This window comes from Stegodyphus dumicola, chromosome X1 (genome assembly GCF_044657685.1).
Source record: "Stegodyphus dumicola isolate Sdum_Otavi_A_Nest chromosome X1, ASM4465768v1".
Lineage (NCBI taxonomy): Eukaryota > Metazoa > Arthropoda > Arachnida > Araneae > Eresidae > Stegodyphus > Stegodyphus dumicola.
Window position 1 is genome coordinate 160,990,698 of NC_140780.1, and position 18,520 is coordinate 161,009,217.

General features: G+C 32.8%; 1 protein-coding gene across 2 annotated transcripts in view; it reads left to right on the forward strand.

Annotated features, from left to right (window-relative positions):
- Positions 1-18,520, forward strand: part of l(2)gd1 (lethal (2) giant discs 1) — a 200,315-nt gene that overhangs the window by 150,751 nt on the left and 31,044 nt on the right. For both annotated transcript variants that reach the window (XM_035368889.2, XM_035368890.2), the window contains exons 15-18: positions 8,415-8,543; positions 8,708-8,766; positions 12,085-12,201; positions 12,793-12,857. In XM_035368889.2, coding sequence (XP_035224780.2) covers positions 8,415-8,543; positions 8,708-8,766; positions 12,085-12,201; positions 12,793-12,857 — 370 coding nt within the window. The remainder of the gene's footprint in view (positions 1-8,414; positions 8,544-8,707; positions 8,767-12,084; positions 12,202-12,792; positions 12,858-18,520) is intronic.

An 18,520-nucleotide genomic window follows, 5' to 3' on the forward strand; every position in this document is an offset into this window, starting at 1 on the left:
AAATAAAAGTAGCAAATACTCTATCAAGTGTATCGAAAGACATATGCAATTTTAAAGGTACCGTAAGGTATTTTTTATTCTTTAAGCATGACATTTTTGCTAAAATCTATATTTTTGTAGTTCAACACAGCTTAGAATATAATAAAACAAATTCATAATCAAAATCGCTGTTGTTAGTTATCAAAAAATAACCAAGATGTGATTTTTGCATACATGTCACTAAACTATACAAATTGCTATTATCCATCACATTATGAATGTTTCTTTTATGTGGAAGGGTCCTGTTTTTCGATTTGTCTAGAACTGTGTTGAATACTATCAGAGCGCTGTCAAGGGAGCCTCTGAATGTAAAAAAAAAACACTCCATCTAGAGTTTGAAGCCTCGGAGCAGTGCTTCACTGGTAGTGCAGGTTTGGCCCTTCCCCCTTTCTTACCTCCATGAGGAAACTTAAGGGGAAAGTAAAAGAAAAGGCTAACAAATTAAAAGAACTATTAGAAAAAATAAATTAAACCATACAACTTTTCCTGCCAGAAATTAAGTATCATCTATGAACGGTCTTTAACAGCCTTGATAAAGATAATAAAATTCTAATCCTAACTGTGAGTCAACCTTCACAAATTTTGAGTCTTGAGATTGCAAATAAACTCTCTCCTTTTCATGTAAGGAACGTAGTTTAGAAAAGGTCTGATACATTTAATATATTCACATAACTTTTAAAAGTTTTAAACAATTTAATTTTCATTTAATGTGATGTGGGGACACATTTTTTCCAAATTTTAAATCACCCCCCCCCCCCCCGCTCTCCAACAAGGTATACTAATATGAGAGCATTTGTTCATGTAAAGCGTGTTCCACACTGCCGTCTAACAGCCTTTTTATTAGAATTGAGACAAACGAGACCTCAGAAATACACCCTACATTTGATTCTCAGACCAGAAGTGCTAATTCTAGTGGAAAATTAGTTTAGTTTAGCCAAACTTTATATTTCATGAATTTTCAAGCTAGTTTTTACTTTTAATGCTAATGCTATTACAGTCAAAAGTCTGTAATACAGACGTCCATAATCTGGAATGATCTGTAATCTGGACCTCAAAGCTACAAACTTTCTGCGCATGCGTCAATGCATAATGCATTAACGCATGCACATAATACCTCAACACATAATGTGTTAACGCATGCGCATAATACCTTTACGCATGTGCATAAAACATTTACGCATGCATGTTTAATGTATAACGGATGGTATAAGCTAAGCTAAAATTATCTAATTATCTATTTCAGTTAATGTTGCAGATTGTGTTGTTCCTTAACCTTTTCGCGACGGCGCACCTTTGTTTAAGACGCTTGTGCGGGACGGAAGGAAATCGGAGGCAGTCACCGTACAGGACGGAGGTTTTGCATCACTAAGCCTAATTTTATAAAAAAAGATCAGAAAAAAAAAAAGTTTCGCTTCTAGCATCGTAATTTTTTGTATTCTTTTAGATTATTACTTGAGCTCTTATATATGTTAAAATTAACACTTAATAACGTTTTTTTTCCTTTATTTTCCATGAAAATATACTTAAAAAATTGCTTATCTTGTAAAATAATTTTCAGTAGCGCTATTCAAATTATTCCAAAGTTTTAAATGATAAAATCCATCAATAACGTTTTTAATTAACAAAACAACACAATTCTATTTACAGTAAGAAGTAACAAAATTTAAAATAAAGACTGTGGTAAATCTCGAAGTACGGAGAAGTATCACTTTCTAACTCTTTGGAAAATGAATCATCACTCTCATCTGCGTTAATAAATGGTTCATTGACCAAATGAGGGTATTCTTCCTCTGATAAATAGCGCCTTTCCGCTATAATAGACTGGAGGTGAGGCTTTCCGAAATAAAAAGAGCATAAACAGAAATATATCTGAAGGGCAATGCAAAACGTAACAATACTCCACATGCTAACCCTAAAAGACCGTATATAGTAAAGGAAAAAGTGGAATAAAAAAGGAATTTGATATAAATCAGACACGCGAATGTTTTCATTAGCACGCAGCGATTTAAAGAGCTCACCTCTGTTTACGTTTTCCCTCCCCCCCACCCTCGCAAGAGCTGATGAGTAAAATACCAAAGTCAAGCAGAATATGTCAAACTCAAGGTCAGGAACTTAAAACTGTGTTCATTTCAAAAGTAATGGGCATAGGATGCCATCTAGTGGCCTTCAGAAAAACGTTCCAGCTTAAAATGCGCATACGCATCACCCATCCTCTGAATGCAATCTCTAGCAATGCGTGGATGGGACGCCCGACTGTAAGAGACGTTCTTAGGGAATGCGTATATGGGACGCCAATCCTGAAAGGGTTAATCTTCTAATTGGATCCGGCTTGTTATTTTTTGCAGATTGTTAGAGCAATTTTATAAAAGTAAGCTTGAACTTTCGATTATGTAAAGAAGAATTTCCGATTCTGGAGCTACCAAAGGATCTACAAAGCGAAAGCATGTTTCGATATACATCAAATAAAAAGTGGAACTGCTGCAAAAAAGCATATCCTTTGATTCTCTAACCATTCCGAAATTTGTTTATCAATTTCATGCTGCTCTGCGGGGGGGGGGGGACGATGTGGCGCGCAATGAACTGGAAATTGATCTGTCAGCACTATCGTTATCTTCAGGGCAGATGTTTTTATTTTATTCAGCTTATAATTCCTTACTAAATGTAGTATTTCATCTCGATGTACTCCGTCTTTATATGATTTAAATCAAATTCCTCGTCATTATAAATATCACGAATACACATCAAATAGTTTTCTGGTTGCAATTTTCTAATTTCAATTATGCTTAATGTATGCTTTACGCATGCGCGCGTTGAAAGAAATGTTTAATAAAGTAAACAAATAAATATTAAGCCTTTTGTTTTGTAAATTTTGATACCCTTTAAGTCATAATTGCTCTTTATCTCATAAATTATGGTTTCATATTTTTAATTTTATAATTTCTGCATGCCATCTTACCAGATTTAAACTGAGGATCGATAATCCGGAATCACCGAAGTCCTGATGAGTCCAGATTAAAAACTTTTGACTGTATTAGCTTGTCTTTAACGTTTTCATACTTACACATTTAATTTGGATTAAAATATACACCAAATAACTATTATTAGCAATATTAAACAAGAATCAACATAATATTTTAAAATTTTGCAGGACTAGTTTTGATGGTTTAACTGCAGAATCGTCTTCTTCAGCTGCTTAGGGCAAATGAAAGAGATAGATTATTGTGATAAGATAAGAATGACTGGAAATACGTCAAGCTACTGGCATCATCTATTGATGAAACAAGGAAACTGAAACATAATTTCCTTAAAGACCGAGGGTAAAGATGGATTAGAATTAGGGTTGTTAACTAGAACAGGATTTTTTTATTATTATTATTATTATTATTATTTTATTTGAGTGTGAAACTCCTAGAAAATCTATTTCACCAATGGATTTTTTTTTAAATTACTTTGGCTGCAGAAAAATGGAAAATGCTGTTTTTCTGACCAACGGTGCTGGGCAACAGAGGATATGTGTGTTTCCTTTTTCTTAACAGCCAACCAGCGGCCAAGCGGTAAAGTTGCTGAACACTGCTAGTGCGGTCCGAGGTTCGAATCCCGGGAACGGGCTGGCTGCATGTGTGTTTTCGTGGTTTTCCCCATCTGTAACATGTATACGAGCCAGTTTCTCTTAGAAAATCCTTCACGAAGGCATCCCTCCCCTTAGGCAGATAGCTCTAGTGTTCTTTGCCATAATTAAATACACCACATCACCACACTCTTTTCTTAACCTATGCCTCATGTTCGTTCTTTAATGCCAAATTTTAGGCTCTCTTAGTTTGACCAATGTAAGTTAAACGACAGTGGCAAGGACTCCTATATAAATACCCTAGGAATTCATATCCAGAATGGGGCCCTTAAGTATGGAACTGGGAATTTTATTATAGAAGAAAAAATGATCTAAAAGTTCTGTAAAATAGTGCAGTTTTATAGCTAATCGTTGGAAAGAAAGGAACGACAACAGAATTCTTTTGATCTAAAACGAGAGGATGCATTTTTGAGATATTGAGATGACAATTTTTAAAACACTTGTATTAACAAATTAACAATAATGTTGGGTGAAAAGCCCCTGTAATAGCATATGCTTTTAAGTAATTTAGTTTTTGATCAAGAATCAGTTTGGAGGAGCAAACGTGAAGTGTACATAAAGCAAAGGAATAAAATGAAACTATCTTCTGTTTAGTCAAATGACATGATTTGAAGTATGGTGGAAGGCAAAACGGTGAAGGTTTACGGTAAACAGTAGTATTGAAGTTGGATATGTTACATACGACCAAAATGTCAAAGAATGGAAGACAATTAGATGTCAAGTTCAAAAGTGAACTGAATAGCAGGATCAATGGAATTCATTATTGAAAGAACTTTATTTAAATTATTTTATTCTTTTCAAACAGGATAAAAGTATCATCTGTGTAGTGGAACCATACCAAGAAGTTTAAAATTTCAAATAATTTGAATACCCTGGGAATTCATATCAGGTATTAGGTATCAGCAAGGATGGGACTAAGAGCTCTTCCCATGGCTAATCCCTCAGTTGGCTTGTAATACGTATTTTAGAAAACAAAATCTGTTTGTTCCAAATAAAATTGAGTGAGGGAAATTATAGCTCATCAGTTTCGATGTAGGAGAAATGAAATTCACGAAGTCTGGCTTCTAGACATATTAATGCACCTTCCACTGGAACATTGGTAAATAATAATTTTACATCAAAAGAAACCATGAGTAAATTCCCGGAAGAAATGCTTTTAACTTTTTTATAAACTGTATTGAACTTTTTATGGTGTAAGTGTTATTATCTGATAAAGTGGAAAATCTAGAAATTGATACAATAGGGTGGAAAGGAATACCACTTTTATGAAGTTTGGGAAGAGCATATAATCTGGCACAATTTGCAACAGATGGGATAAGCAACTCTTTTTAAGTGTGTAAGGATTTGTGAAGATTTGATCAGAGTTTTTATTTTTGAGAGGTCAAAGGTGAGGGTCTGTAAAGATTGGAATCTTTGTATAATGATTGGCCCTTCAAATTTTGGGCAGAAAATTAGACGCTTTTTTTTTTTTTTTGTGTGTGTGTGGAGGGCAAGACAATAAATGTTTTACTTTAAGCACTTTGTCCCCAGTTTTAAACCCGAAATGGTTTCTTTTCCATCATAACAAAGCTTTTCTTTTGGTCTTGCAATATCCAAATTTACTGCCACTTCTTTAAACATTTTCTGAATATCTGTTTAAGTTCTGCCTCCTGTTTCTACATGAAAAACAATTTGTCCGAGGAGGTAATTATTTTTGGGAGGAAAATTAATTCTGCTGGCATTTTTCTAGTAGTGTTATATTTGGCCCTTCTTAGGGCAAAAGCCAATTCATTGATGCAGTCATTCCTCCATCGGCAGTAAGTTATTACTTAGCTGTGAATAATTTTAACTATATTCCTGTTTATGTGCTGTACAGTATTCGATTGTGCCGGATAAGGAATCATCTTTAAATGGTGTTAGCCAAGGCCTGCACAGAAATCTTCAAAAATTTGACTAATAAACTGTGGGACCAGTGCATGAGATAACCCCAAGTGGTGCACAATATTTTAAGATACATTTATTTAAAAAAGAATGAGATAGGTCTCTTAAGGGAAACTATTTCTATCCACTTCGAAAAATGATTGACAATAATGAGCAAATATCTGTTTTTATTACTTTCACTACATAGATATGAGTTTAACAAATCTATTCCTATTAATTCATTTTGGAAAGTAGCTCTTATGCTATTTAGATACCCAGCTGGACTATAATTTACATTGTTAACTAATTGACAAATATGGTTGGACCTGACATATTCTGTGATAAATTTTTGAAGTTGCGGATAAAGAATACCTCAAGCACTCTCTGCCCTGTTTTTCTAATGCCTTGATGGCCTGTAGTAGGTGCATCATGGAATTCTAGCAAAACACAACCATAATGTGGCTGGAATGACTGGTTTTAATTCACTATTCTTATTTGTTGTTTTAGAATAAAACAAGAGCTTATCAATTATTTCATAATTTGCTGCTCTGATTTTAATGACCAATATATCCAGAAGTTCAAAGTTTTCTGGATCAGTTTGTAATTCGACAATGATAGTTTCACGAGAGTCTAGGTTTTTTTATTGCAATTATCTCAGAATCTTCAGTTTGTATTCCTCTTGGAGAAATTTTATAGTCTAGGTATCCAAACTCCTTTGCCGTGAATAGCTACATTCACTTTTAAACCTACTTCTCTTAATAATGTAAAAATTTTATATATATCTTTAATGTGGTCGTCAATATTTCCACTAGTTACTATCATGTCGTCAAGATAAATGAAAGTTGATTTTCCAAGGACAGCTTTTAAAATAATATCCATTGTTCGACAAAAGGTCGCTGGGGCATAAGTGCTGATTTTGTCATGAATGTGGTTTTATTGAACATCCTCAAGTTCCATAGCTATTTGAAAATACCCTCAAGTGTGATCTAACATGGCCATGTATTTAGTTGATTTTATTTTCGTTATGATCTCTTTGATTATAGGTAGTGGATAATGGATAAACGGTATATTTCGTTAAACTATTAACTTCCTATAGTCAATAGCAAATCAAGTTTGTGTGAGAAAGATCATTCTTTTTCTGGCATAATACTACCAGACTAGCATACAGACTGGTGATGGGAATAATTATTTAATGTTATTAATTATTATCCCTTATATGTTTTTCAGTAATCTCTTCTTTTACTTTATCTTACTTATATGGTTTTGCCCTACGGGGGGGGCTGTTGTTTTTTAGTTTCATGTTACACCTGGTTTATCAGAAAAAAAAAATTAGAAAAATTTCTTACCAAGTCTTTTAGTGTCTTCTTGCCATTAGGTTTCATATGGCCCAATTCCAAAATGGGTGTTTGCACTGTTTTGTCTTGCATCTATCTGTAGCTGGAGAGTTTTATCCTGAAAATTTATTTGCACTCTGGCTGAGGCATGAAGATTTTTGACAATAAGAAATATACTCTTTTAGGACTCCTTTTTAACTTTGAAAGTGGCATTACCCTATACACATGCAATTTTTCCTTTGTGCAGCAATAATTTTTGTGTACTCCACACTAAATATTCAAATACCATACAAAATGAATTTCATTGATAGTCTATAGAGGTGTCATTCATTATGCAGAAACTTTGAGATCGCAGCACATAAACTTTGTTGGTTATGTGCTGTGATATCATAATTCACAAATCTGAATGTGCATGTGCTTCCTGCTGAAGATTTATAACTATGCAAATCACCACAGCTTTTTTTAATAACTTTTACACATAGAATTATTCCTTACATTTTACTTTACAGTGTAGATATATATAAAATATATTTAATATTGATTACAATTAATTCATAATATTAATTTAGTAAAATCCCTCTAGTAATTTAACTATGTAGTTTCCCAAATATAAATAAAAGAATGGAAAGAAAAATTGTAAAGCTGTTCAATGTAGTTGAGATTTAGAAGTCAGGAAGAATTAAAATCAGGTTTAAAATTAGCGGACTAAATTTTGTAAACATTTCAGAATATATAAAATGAAGCTGATGTTTAATACTTTCCTCCTTTAAAATTACATTTTTGTGGGGTGCAGATATTTATAAAAATTTTGCTATTTATCTGAAAAAACTGCTTTTCTAACAATTTGTCATGAGTATATATATTCCAAATTAATTTGTTCATGTTTGCTTATGTATTTCCCCTGCATTACATATGACCCTTATTCAATTGCAGAGCTCAAAATTTAAACAAAGGAAACAAGCCTTTAAATACCTCTGTTACTATTGCCTAGCCCTTTTTCTCTCCTTTCTAGAGCCAAATTAAAAAAAATCTAGAGCCAATTCCTAAATTTTGAGAGCCTGTATATATTTTATACCGGTGCCCCTCTAAGACAATTTTTTCCAGGTAGCTGCCAATTGTTAATTTTTGTTTTTTAAATTAATTTTGTGTACTTTTGATGTGCAAGTTTTGTGTGATAAGCCCTTTTTCTCCCTTTTCCTGGGTGGCCTTTTTAGGAGCCACCCTGATTTTACTTTCTGCTTCATTCATTCTTTAAAAAGATATAAGCTGTTCAAAGTTGTGGGGTGCATGTTGCACCTATAAATGATGCTTGTGAATATGTTTATGTGTATCAAGGCTTGCTCTGTTATGAAAATAAAATTATGTGTTCAAATCAGTGGCCACGTCTGAAAGCTTTTCTTTCCTATCGTCTCATCTTAATTATCCACACAACTATTTTTTTCTTTGTATCCTCAAGTCATCTATTGAATTATTACATATATGTTCTTTATTTTTTCATTACCTTTTAATCATAGATACCGACACCACCCCAGCTAGAATCAGAATTTGTGATCATCGATGTAGCAGAATGCATTGAAAGTGATATAGGAAATGCAGAAGAAACTTTCCAGACTTTAGAGAAAGACTTGTTGCACCAAATTGAAGTGAGCCAAAGTTTTATATCAAATGTTGTTTCTTATATTTTCTTAGGCTTAACCACAGTTATATAAAAGCATACATACATTAAAATGGTAAAATTAAACATTTTTATAAAGACAGTATTTTAATGTTATATATTTTATAATTGTTTATATTGTATTATTTCCAGGCTTGTACTAAAAATAAGGAACACTTTCTTCGTCTTGGGGATGTGTCATCTGCATCAAAGTAAGAAACTGGACTTTCTGAAATCACTTTTATGCATTCACTGTGTTATTATTCTTTATATATAAATATATATATATGTGCAGTAGACTTCCAATTAACAGTGGAAATACTGAGGATGATGTCCACAGTGAAGATAAAGTCAGTGAAGATAAAATCACAGTGAATTTGAAAACAATGAAAAAAGCATGAGAAAGGAATAATGAATATTTCAATTAATGGAAATGCAACTAAGAATGTACCTGTGTTTTTTAGGCATTGTAACATAAAGAATAAATTCACTTAGTTACATAAATCAGTATCCAAAGGGGCCTTCAAATAATGAAAAAATAAACATTTATTAGAAATTTAAAAAATGGAGTTATAAATTACATTAAGGAATCATCGTTACAAGAAAAACTTTATCAATATTATTGAGTTCAAACTCATCTAAAATATTCATTTAGAACATTAAAATTTTTGGCAGAGGTTTTTTTTTTTTTTTTTTTTTACCCTTTGAAGGGCACTGGTTTATAATATACCGGTTGTTTGTCAATTTTTTAACCTCGGAAAAAATCCTAATTTCTCTACACCAAAAGCTATAATCATAAGTTTCTGGAGTTTCTTTTTGATTCTAAATGGCAGCACCACCCTATGAATGCTCAATATTTTGCAGTTATGAAATTAATATACCTCGTTCCAAGGTATTATGTTTGAAGATTGATAAATTCTATTGGAGGGAAAGATAAAATTCAAAATCTGTAAATATATGACGTACACATGCTGAACCTTTTATATTTACTGCATTTCAATCAAAACTGATTATTAAAAGAAGATTATGTATATGTTCTTAATACCGGTATGTAATATATACCGGCGCCTCTACTGAGGGTACCTTGCCAATAGATGGCAGCACCAGGCTTCTCCTTCTCTACTGTGTGAGATAACAGCATTTCTTTACATTATAGTAGTTTATGATGTAATAATTTGTTTCTAATTAACTTACAAGCTGTTTAGGATTCAGTATTATGTTCATGAAAGGATGGGGAGTTTACTGACCCTCCACTAGGACTGAATACAAGTATATTTGTTTCTTTTTATTCTTTTTTTTACTCTGTGCAAGTTTCATTCGTCTCTATTTATCTAAAATTGTAACTTCAGCACTGCACCCTTTCCCAAGAGGAAGGCTCATTGATTTCAAAACTGCCATCTGGGGTCAAAATTTCACACAATTGTAGGGGTTAAATGTGGCATGTTAGCCCCCAAAAGACACCTGTTGCTTCGTGTTTTCCAAAATCCTAGAATGCAACGAAAATGAAAGGAGGTGATTGACAACTGATTTGTCATTCAGGAGTCACACCTTCTTCCCTTTGTGTGATGTGATAAGATCACATAAAGAGAAAGCTCATCTAAAATTACGGGAGATGGAAGTGCACTTATGGTCCATCTCTTAGTGTAATCACAAAAACTGCTGATTTGAAAGCATGCTTTTTTTTCTTATCGTCTTTGTTAATTTCAGATGAAAGACTAGGGAATGGAAGAAAAATTTAGGGTTAGGTAACAAATATGTGGTTTTTGAAATAAATTTCACAGTTGGTGAAATGAGGGAAAATATTTCTAAGGCCCGTTTTAGATGCAAACTAGAATTTATCCAAAAGTTGAAAAGGAACCCCTAGGAGGCCAAAGGGGTTGAAAATCGAAATAAGAGCTTTGAGGTGTATAAAATAATAAAGTTGTTTAACGGCGTTTTTTCCTGAACAAAAAGATATATTACAACCTATATTTACAAAAAATAAAAAAGGGGGTCCGTACGGTCCTCAATAATCTAAAGTGTGTGTGCGTGGGAGGGGCGGATTTTTGGTATCGTAGCATGAACCATGTTTTTTTTTTTTTTTTTTTTTTTTTTTTTTTTTTTTTTTTTTACACATTATCTAAAGCATAAAATATGACTTCAAATATGCAGCGTACTTTCTCATCTGAATCCCTAAGTTCCATTTTTTAATTTTTTTTTATTTTTCGGCTGTTATATCTCCTTGTAATATTATACTAGTTGCAACATGATACAATTTACACATGCAGTGTCATATTTACTAATTCTTTTTAAAAAATAATAATATTGAATTTAAATCAAGTTCAAAAACTTTTTACCCATATTTTACATAAATATGTTCAGCCGGGTTGCAACATCAAAGTGCATAAAAACATAAATTTTATATTTAAATTTTTAGATTTCTACTGAAATTTTAGAAGTTTTTGTCTTCAGACTTGCATAACTATATTCAAACACCCATCTCTACAAATGCACATCAAAAGTACACAAAATTAATTTAAAAAACAAAAATTAACAATTGGCAGCTGGAAAAAAATTGTCTTAGAGGGGCGCCGGTATAAAATATATACAGGCTCTCAAAACTTAGAATTTGGCTCTAGATTTTTTTAAGTCTCAATTTTGTGTCCTTAGGGTCCATAAGTTATAGTTCATGCAAAAATTTCACCAAAATTTAAATTATTTTATATACTGCCCCTCAAAGGGTTAAATGTCTTGTAAAGAATCTTATCATAATTCAGCAGATTATCATCTTGCCCTTTCAGATAATCAAGACAAAAATAGTGTCATTGATCACCTCAAAAAGTACTGATGAGTGAAACGATTAAAGCCAAAACTAATGTGCACAGGTGGCTTGGTTTATTATACAAATTTGAAGGAATGGAAGGGCAGGGGTAAAGTAAAAGGGATGAAGCCAATAAGAGAGCACCTTTCAATTACTCAATTGTTGGGTTGATGCTCCTGCTGTATATATTTTTGTTTACATTATTCTTGTATTTCGGTAGGAGTTAACATGAAATATAAGAGTAATGCCTGTACATTTGATTTATTTTTGCAAATGAGAATCTATATATTCTAAATTGCCAACAGTTAACTCCTAAGTAGTATAACACCATCCATTGTCACTGCTATTATTCCATGTTCTTCTTTTTCCTTTTGTTTTACTCTGATGGTTTGTGATAGTAACATGAGAAATGGCATCCTAATCTTGCCAATGACATGTATCATTTCCAACTTTATTATAATAATTCTGACATTATGAGGGTGTCATTGCCATTGCAACATACCATTTTAAAGAACTATCAAATAATGGGTTACCAGCAAATTGAGATTGACAAAAAGCATGTAGCTTCTAAAAGTTCTTTTTTATAGGTAATAATCGTTGCTCTGTTAACTGATTTTCTAAATAAATAAAATCTTAGAACTTTATGAAGCTCCTTGTATAAGATATTTAATTGCTTTTATATATTGCATTGATTAAAAAATGATTTACAGTTACATGTTTATTCCCTCAGATTTGAAAAATTTGGCTTAGAATCAAAAAAGGATCTTTTAGTAATACAACATCTGCGAAAAACTGGTGGTCTAGCACCAAAATTTCATTATGAAACTCGACTTTTTTCAATGGTTAAGTGAGTTGCTTTAATTGTATATGTAAAGTTGCAGTTTTTTATCATTTGTTTGTTTCATGAGTTATGTGTATTGTCATAAAAGAAGTCTTGAGTTATGTGTATTTTCATAAAATAAGTCTAAAGTTATGTTCTTAGTGCCATATGCTGATCATGAAATGTATGTAAAACAGTATAATGTAACTAGTTTGCAGTTCTTTTTTAACTGGATTTTTCAACCACCATACATTTAATATCTTTAGCATCAGATTTAATGAGAGTTTCATGAACTCTGTACATTAACAAGATACTTTTTAAGACAATCAGTTTTAATTATGTGAGATTGTCTTAAAAAATTTTTAAATAGTTTTAATTATGTGTCAATTAATGTGAGAAAATGAACCATGAATTTATCATCATTTTTGTACATTAAATGTTTATTTTTATCAAATGTTATTATTGAGTGATTTTTATCTCAATTTCTTTATAATATATCTCAGAAGATTATTGGTAGCATTTTTATCGGAATTGTAAATATTTATGTTTAAGGAAGAATAATTATTCTTAATTAAATAAAGAAGTGCTTATTTTATGCAAAGGTCTTTCATAATTTAGGTGCCATACTGATTTGGGAGATAATGACTTGGAAGTAACTGTTGAACGTGGTATAAATTTACCTGGTAAGTAGGATTTTAAGTGATAGTAACTAAAATAATTTTTAAATATAAAATGCATTTCATTTACTGAAACACGTAGAATTTATTCAAGTGAATGAATAATATGATGATGATGATTTAGTTAAATAAAAAATGCACATTTCCTGTAATTACATTAACCACTTTTAATATACACTGAAGTGACTAAGCCAGATCCTGAGTTTTAATTGCACACTTCAGCTGAAATGACTCAGTTGCAGTTAAACTCCCTTATATATACAGGGCTTTTCAGTTTCCCCGTGTAGTGTTAGGATTATTTTATATTAAAGATCTTTTAGATTTTGTATTCAAGTGTTTTATCAATTTTAAACAAATATTTCTAGTTTAAAAGCAGTTCTTGTAAAAATATGTGTGGTGAATAAACAAAATAAAATACATAATTAAATAAATGGCAGGCAAAAATATGAAATACAGATGTTCAGTACTTTAATGGTTGTTATATTTTTCTTTTTTTAAAATATATTTCTTTTTTAAATATATTGATTTATATTATATATCATGGCGTAATGTCCTTATCCAGGCTTTATTTTTACAACCACTGGTGGTAGATGCATGCATCAAATTACAAACGTGTTTTAAATGACAAAACTATTAAATATTCACATTTAAAAAACTGATTTTGTAAAAAATTACAAAATCTGACTTTTTATATGTTCGTCAAGTCCATATAGTTAATATTTAGTAAGCATTATTTCTAATTTTTAAAGTATCTCATATATTATGTCTCATTTTTTAAAATAAAACAGAAATTTTTTATTTCCATGCCAAAAGTGTAATTATATGACTGTGGTATTAAAATAACAAAATATGGGATTTTTATCAGCTTTTTTTTTTTTTTGCCTTTTTTTAAGGGCCATTAAAAATAAATAAGAAAAATTTAAGATTGATTTCCCCTGTTTATCATCATTGAGTTCCATTGTTATTTACTTGCATGTAATATTCCTTAGCTTTCTGTTTACATTTGGTATGCTGAAAGCATTTTCATATTTTAGAATGAGTATAAACCTTTACTAAATGTAACTGTATGGGCAAGCATATTATGGTGTAGTGGCCAAACCCACTACCTAAAGTCCCTGTTGTAAGGCAGGGTTGAATTGAATTTGCAACTCAAGTTATAAAACTAATTAATTATAGTACCACTTGAAAACACAAAAATTTGCAAATTACATATCACTTTATATATGCGTATATATATAATCCCCAAAGCATTACTTTTATAACTATAATAGGAGTTGCTTTCTTCCCTGAGGATTGATTGACATTAGAATCTGTCCAGTCAGGATTTAAAAATGTCTTTCTGCAGACATTTTGCAGCTAAAGGAAGAAAGAAATCTATGTAATGAAATTATACAAAAAACATATAGGTTTTAAGTTGAATTTTTAATTTTACGGGTGTAAAAGCATTTAGTTTACTATCCCGAGTTATCTCGGGCGAAGGGGGAAAAAGTTATTAGTCTTTGTATGATAGTTTTTTTGAAACAAGGGACAACACAAAGTGATACCTGACATTGTATACACTGGTATCTGGTCTCTTTTCTTACTGCCTTATCTCTGGAATCTCTTTTATGGGTTTATGGGAACACAGAGTACACTGTCTCATTGGATTTTATTTTATTTTATTTTATTTTATTTTATTTTTTTTTCCCAGCAGGAATAGCATCTGGAAAATGTCCACCTCTTCATAATTACTATCTGAAAAATCATCGCTTTCGCTACCCTGCATAATCTCCATTATTTTTCTTTTTTTTCTTTCAACTCAACTATCCTTCTGTATACATTACTAATTCACAAGCCAACGTATACTATACAATAAGGAAAACACGTGACCAGTCCTGCCAAACCAACAAAACTTGGCAAACTGCCAATCAAAGGTGAATATTTCCTTTCATTTCCTCCAAGCTGAGTAAAAACCGTGATAAAACAAATCACACTGACAATTCTGCTTCGCCCGAGTTTTCTCAGAGTAATAATTAACTGTGATATATACGAACCCGGGATAATCAGGCAAGCAGTTAACTAGCTTACCCTTTGCAATCCTAAACTCCTTTTCCTTTTCACTTTCTCTTTTCTTTTACAGAGCCACTAAACTGATACATGCCTTTTGGTTATCCTCAAATTCTGTTGGCCAAATATCTGGAAAGATAGATTTTCTTCTGAACCGATGCCTTGAATTTCAATGGATTCCTCCTTATTACTTCCTAGCTTTCAAAACCATACTATTGACAACGCTTTCACTTTTTATCTGTTCCTCATCTTCTGGTCTGGAATCTAAGGCTTCCTCATGTCTATGTGCAATCCCTTCTGTGCCTGCTGTGTCTAAACTCATCTAAACTCCTGTTCACTCGTGCCTAACTACAGTTCTCCACAGCATTCAAAAGAACCGGTCATTTCCTAATTTCCTCTATCAACTCGGTAGTTTCATTTCCTAACAGATACTATTCTTTATGTAACTTGACTGAAGTAACCACTGCCTTTGTTGTGGCCACACTAAAATCTTCTTCAATGATGACTTTCACCAAAGGTAAACATTTACATTCTGTGTCCAAAGGCTGTTGGCTGTTTCACCCGCAGTTTCCCCTAAGTCACTAGAATTAATCCAAATACTGTTATGTAAATCTATTCCAGCCCCAGTATCTCTCAGATACTTTTTCTCTACTCTATTAATTGCTACTTTCTTGAAGTACATCTCAAAATGCTTTCTTAAACTCTCTGTTCCCAAATTATTCTCAAGATTAGACTTATTTTTTTAGCAATGGATAATTAGGTTGGATGTGCCCATCCTTCCCACATTAGTTACATCTAATTTTCCGCTGTTTCTTTGAAAGCCTGCTCTTTTTTTAAACCCTTTTTTTTTTTTTTTTTTCTGTGCTCCTCTGACTTATTCTCTGATGACCAATACTTTTCTTATTATCACTACCATTGGAATTTACATACTGCTCTATAGTTTTCTCAATTTGTTTCTTAACCCCCACTGTCTGCTCTAGCCTTCTCATATCTCTTTGCAAAGCCTGTCACATTTCTCTGCTAAAATAAAAGCCATTTTAAATTCTTCCCAATTGTGTAAGTACTGCTCTCCCATTTCTAAAGAGACTCACTGCTTAATTTGCTTGTTGAGCATAAGTTCCTTAAGACTTTCAAAATCCGGATCTTCCACCGAATCCAACCAATTATCTAAATAAACTCTCACTTCATACACTATTTCCACCCATAACATCCCACTTATCCTAGAATGCTCTTCTAATTTTGTGTTTAGAGCCAAAGAACTGAGTGTAAATCTATGCATGAGTAAATTCTTAACATGCTGATAATCATCCCCTTTATCCACTGGTTCTTTTACAATCAACTGAGCTACATCATGAGGTAATAAAGGAATTAATTGCAAGACCCAATTAATCTCATTAACGTTCTTGTTTTGAGCCTGTTTCTGGAATAGCGTAAAGAACAAAGAAATATCTCTATCATTTCACTTCAAAACGCAGTAATATGTCTTTCAAATTAACCTTTTCTTCTCTAGGTTCTTCAACAGTCGAAACCATGGAAACTAAGCTGTTAGTCTCAGCTACTTGAATTCCCTTTCGTATTTCCGCTCTGCTTTCATTTGTTCCACCATTTTCTCTTAATTTTTCCTACTCAGCCAAAATTCTCACAACATATTTAGCCACTTCCGCATCATAGCCCTTGGCATCAAGAACAGCCTGCCTGATTTTTCTTATTTTACTTGCCTGAGACACATTTGTATCAAACTCCTTGGCTAACTCTAGCAGAAAAGCTTTAGAGAATTTCCTCATAAACTCATTCGTTATGAAAAAAAAATAAAGTTAAGAAAAATAACTTACCCTAAAATGTAAAAACATGTTTATTTCTCCAAAACTGAGTACTTCCTTAGTCTGAACATTTGATTGCCATTTAAGATGTAATGATATCCGAAATTTTTACTATACATATATACACAAAACATAAATCAGAAATGCTAATTAACATGCAAATTTTTCCTGCACTATCTCAGCTGTGATATATGTACTATGTGTCTTTGCCCTGTAACTTCATACTGATTTTTAAAGAAATAAAATTTTTCGCAAAGTGGACCGTGTTAATGCTTCTACCATTTTAAACCTCTTACTAGAACAATAAAACAGCCGCCCAGACGGTATAGTGGTTAGGGTAGCCTGACTGCGATACCGAAGGGTCTGCGTTCGATTCCCGGAGAAGGCATGGATGTAAAATTGTCTGTCCCTTCATAGGAGGGTAGAGGTGGCCCCACCTATTAGGTGCTTCCATAATAAAATGGCCACTATTACTGTCATTTGTAGTGGCCAATGCCATTATAGGCTAGTGACCGCCATTTGAAAAAAATAATACTAATAATAAAACAAACAGTTAAATTTCCATTAATAAGATTTTAACCACAATCAAAATTAAAATCCCCGTTAGTGGAGCTATACCCAAAATGAACTCTCTCGAATAACTTGCATAAACTTCTCTAAAATCACAAAAATGGTATTCACCAATATGAAGACATTTTCAATGACTACTGGACTCTACTGGAACTGGAACACACTTGGGTACACCCTGGAAATCTCCACTGCTGCACAGCACTAGATCGCAGTTTCCAACATTCCCTTCAGACACATAGTCATGTTTGGAAGAGTCCTCACTGTGCGAACTGTTCTTGCATGCAAAATTAAATTGTTCTTGTGCAGAGAAGACTATCTGTTGACTACTTACACAAAGTCCAACAACACTGCCTTTTCTGGAACTTGGATGATCCAGAACATTCACACAAGAAGATATATGGAAACTAACATTCAATGTTAGCTAAAGTAGAATTCTGGGAGTTACTACTGTAATGTATAGGATCGCCCAAGCAGTTGCTAATCTCATGTTGTAGCCAAAATTAGAAGCGATCTTTTATAAGGGTTCTTGTCACTCAGTGCATCCACAGGCAAGTTCATTTCTAATATGACTTTCAGGAATAATCCCAAACACAGCCATCAATTACAATATTACTGCTGTGGTGTAGTGGCTGAATCTGCTACCCAAAGCCCCTGTTTTAATGCATGGCTGAATTGAATTCCCAATTCAAGTTAAAGACAACATGAATTTTAATGAAGAACATAACTTTTAACAGGTGCATTTAAAAACCATCTGGGAAGAACAATCATCATTCAGTCCAGTAGTTTCAGAAACTGTTACAACAGCAATGTGCTAGGTCAACAGCCCACCGAAAGTTGTCATAGTTCACGTGTGCAAATTCCCATAGTTGCAGCAGGAAGGTCCAAGCAGCCAATGCTTTCCGGAAACCTCCTTTGCTTTTCACTCCAAGAACTTGACTGACCCTCACGGTGTCTCTACTCCTCTGCTAAATTGGAAGTGGGTCCTTCTATGGTAGGCAGCAAAAAGTGACCACATTCTGACTCCGCTGAAAGCGTTTCTATCCCAGGAATTATTAGGGTGACCTTGGAGTGTGAAACCAGAATAATTAACAATGTGACCTTGTTGGAACTGGATTTCTCCTCTGGTATGAAACTGGCATGATTGCATTCTGAGTCTGATCCCTCTGGGCGAAACTAGACAAGTAACATTTATGCTACCTTTTCACAGTGTCATACAAAAATGCAAAATGTATA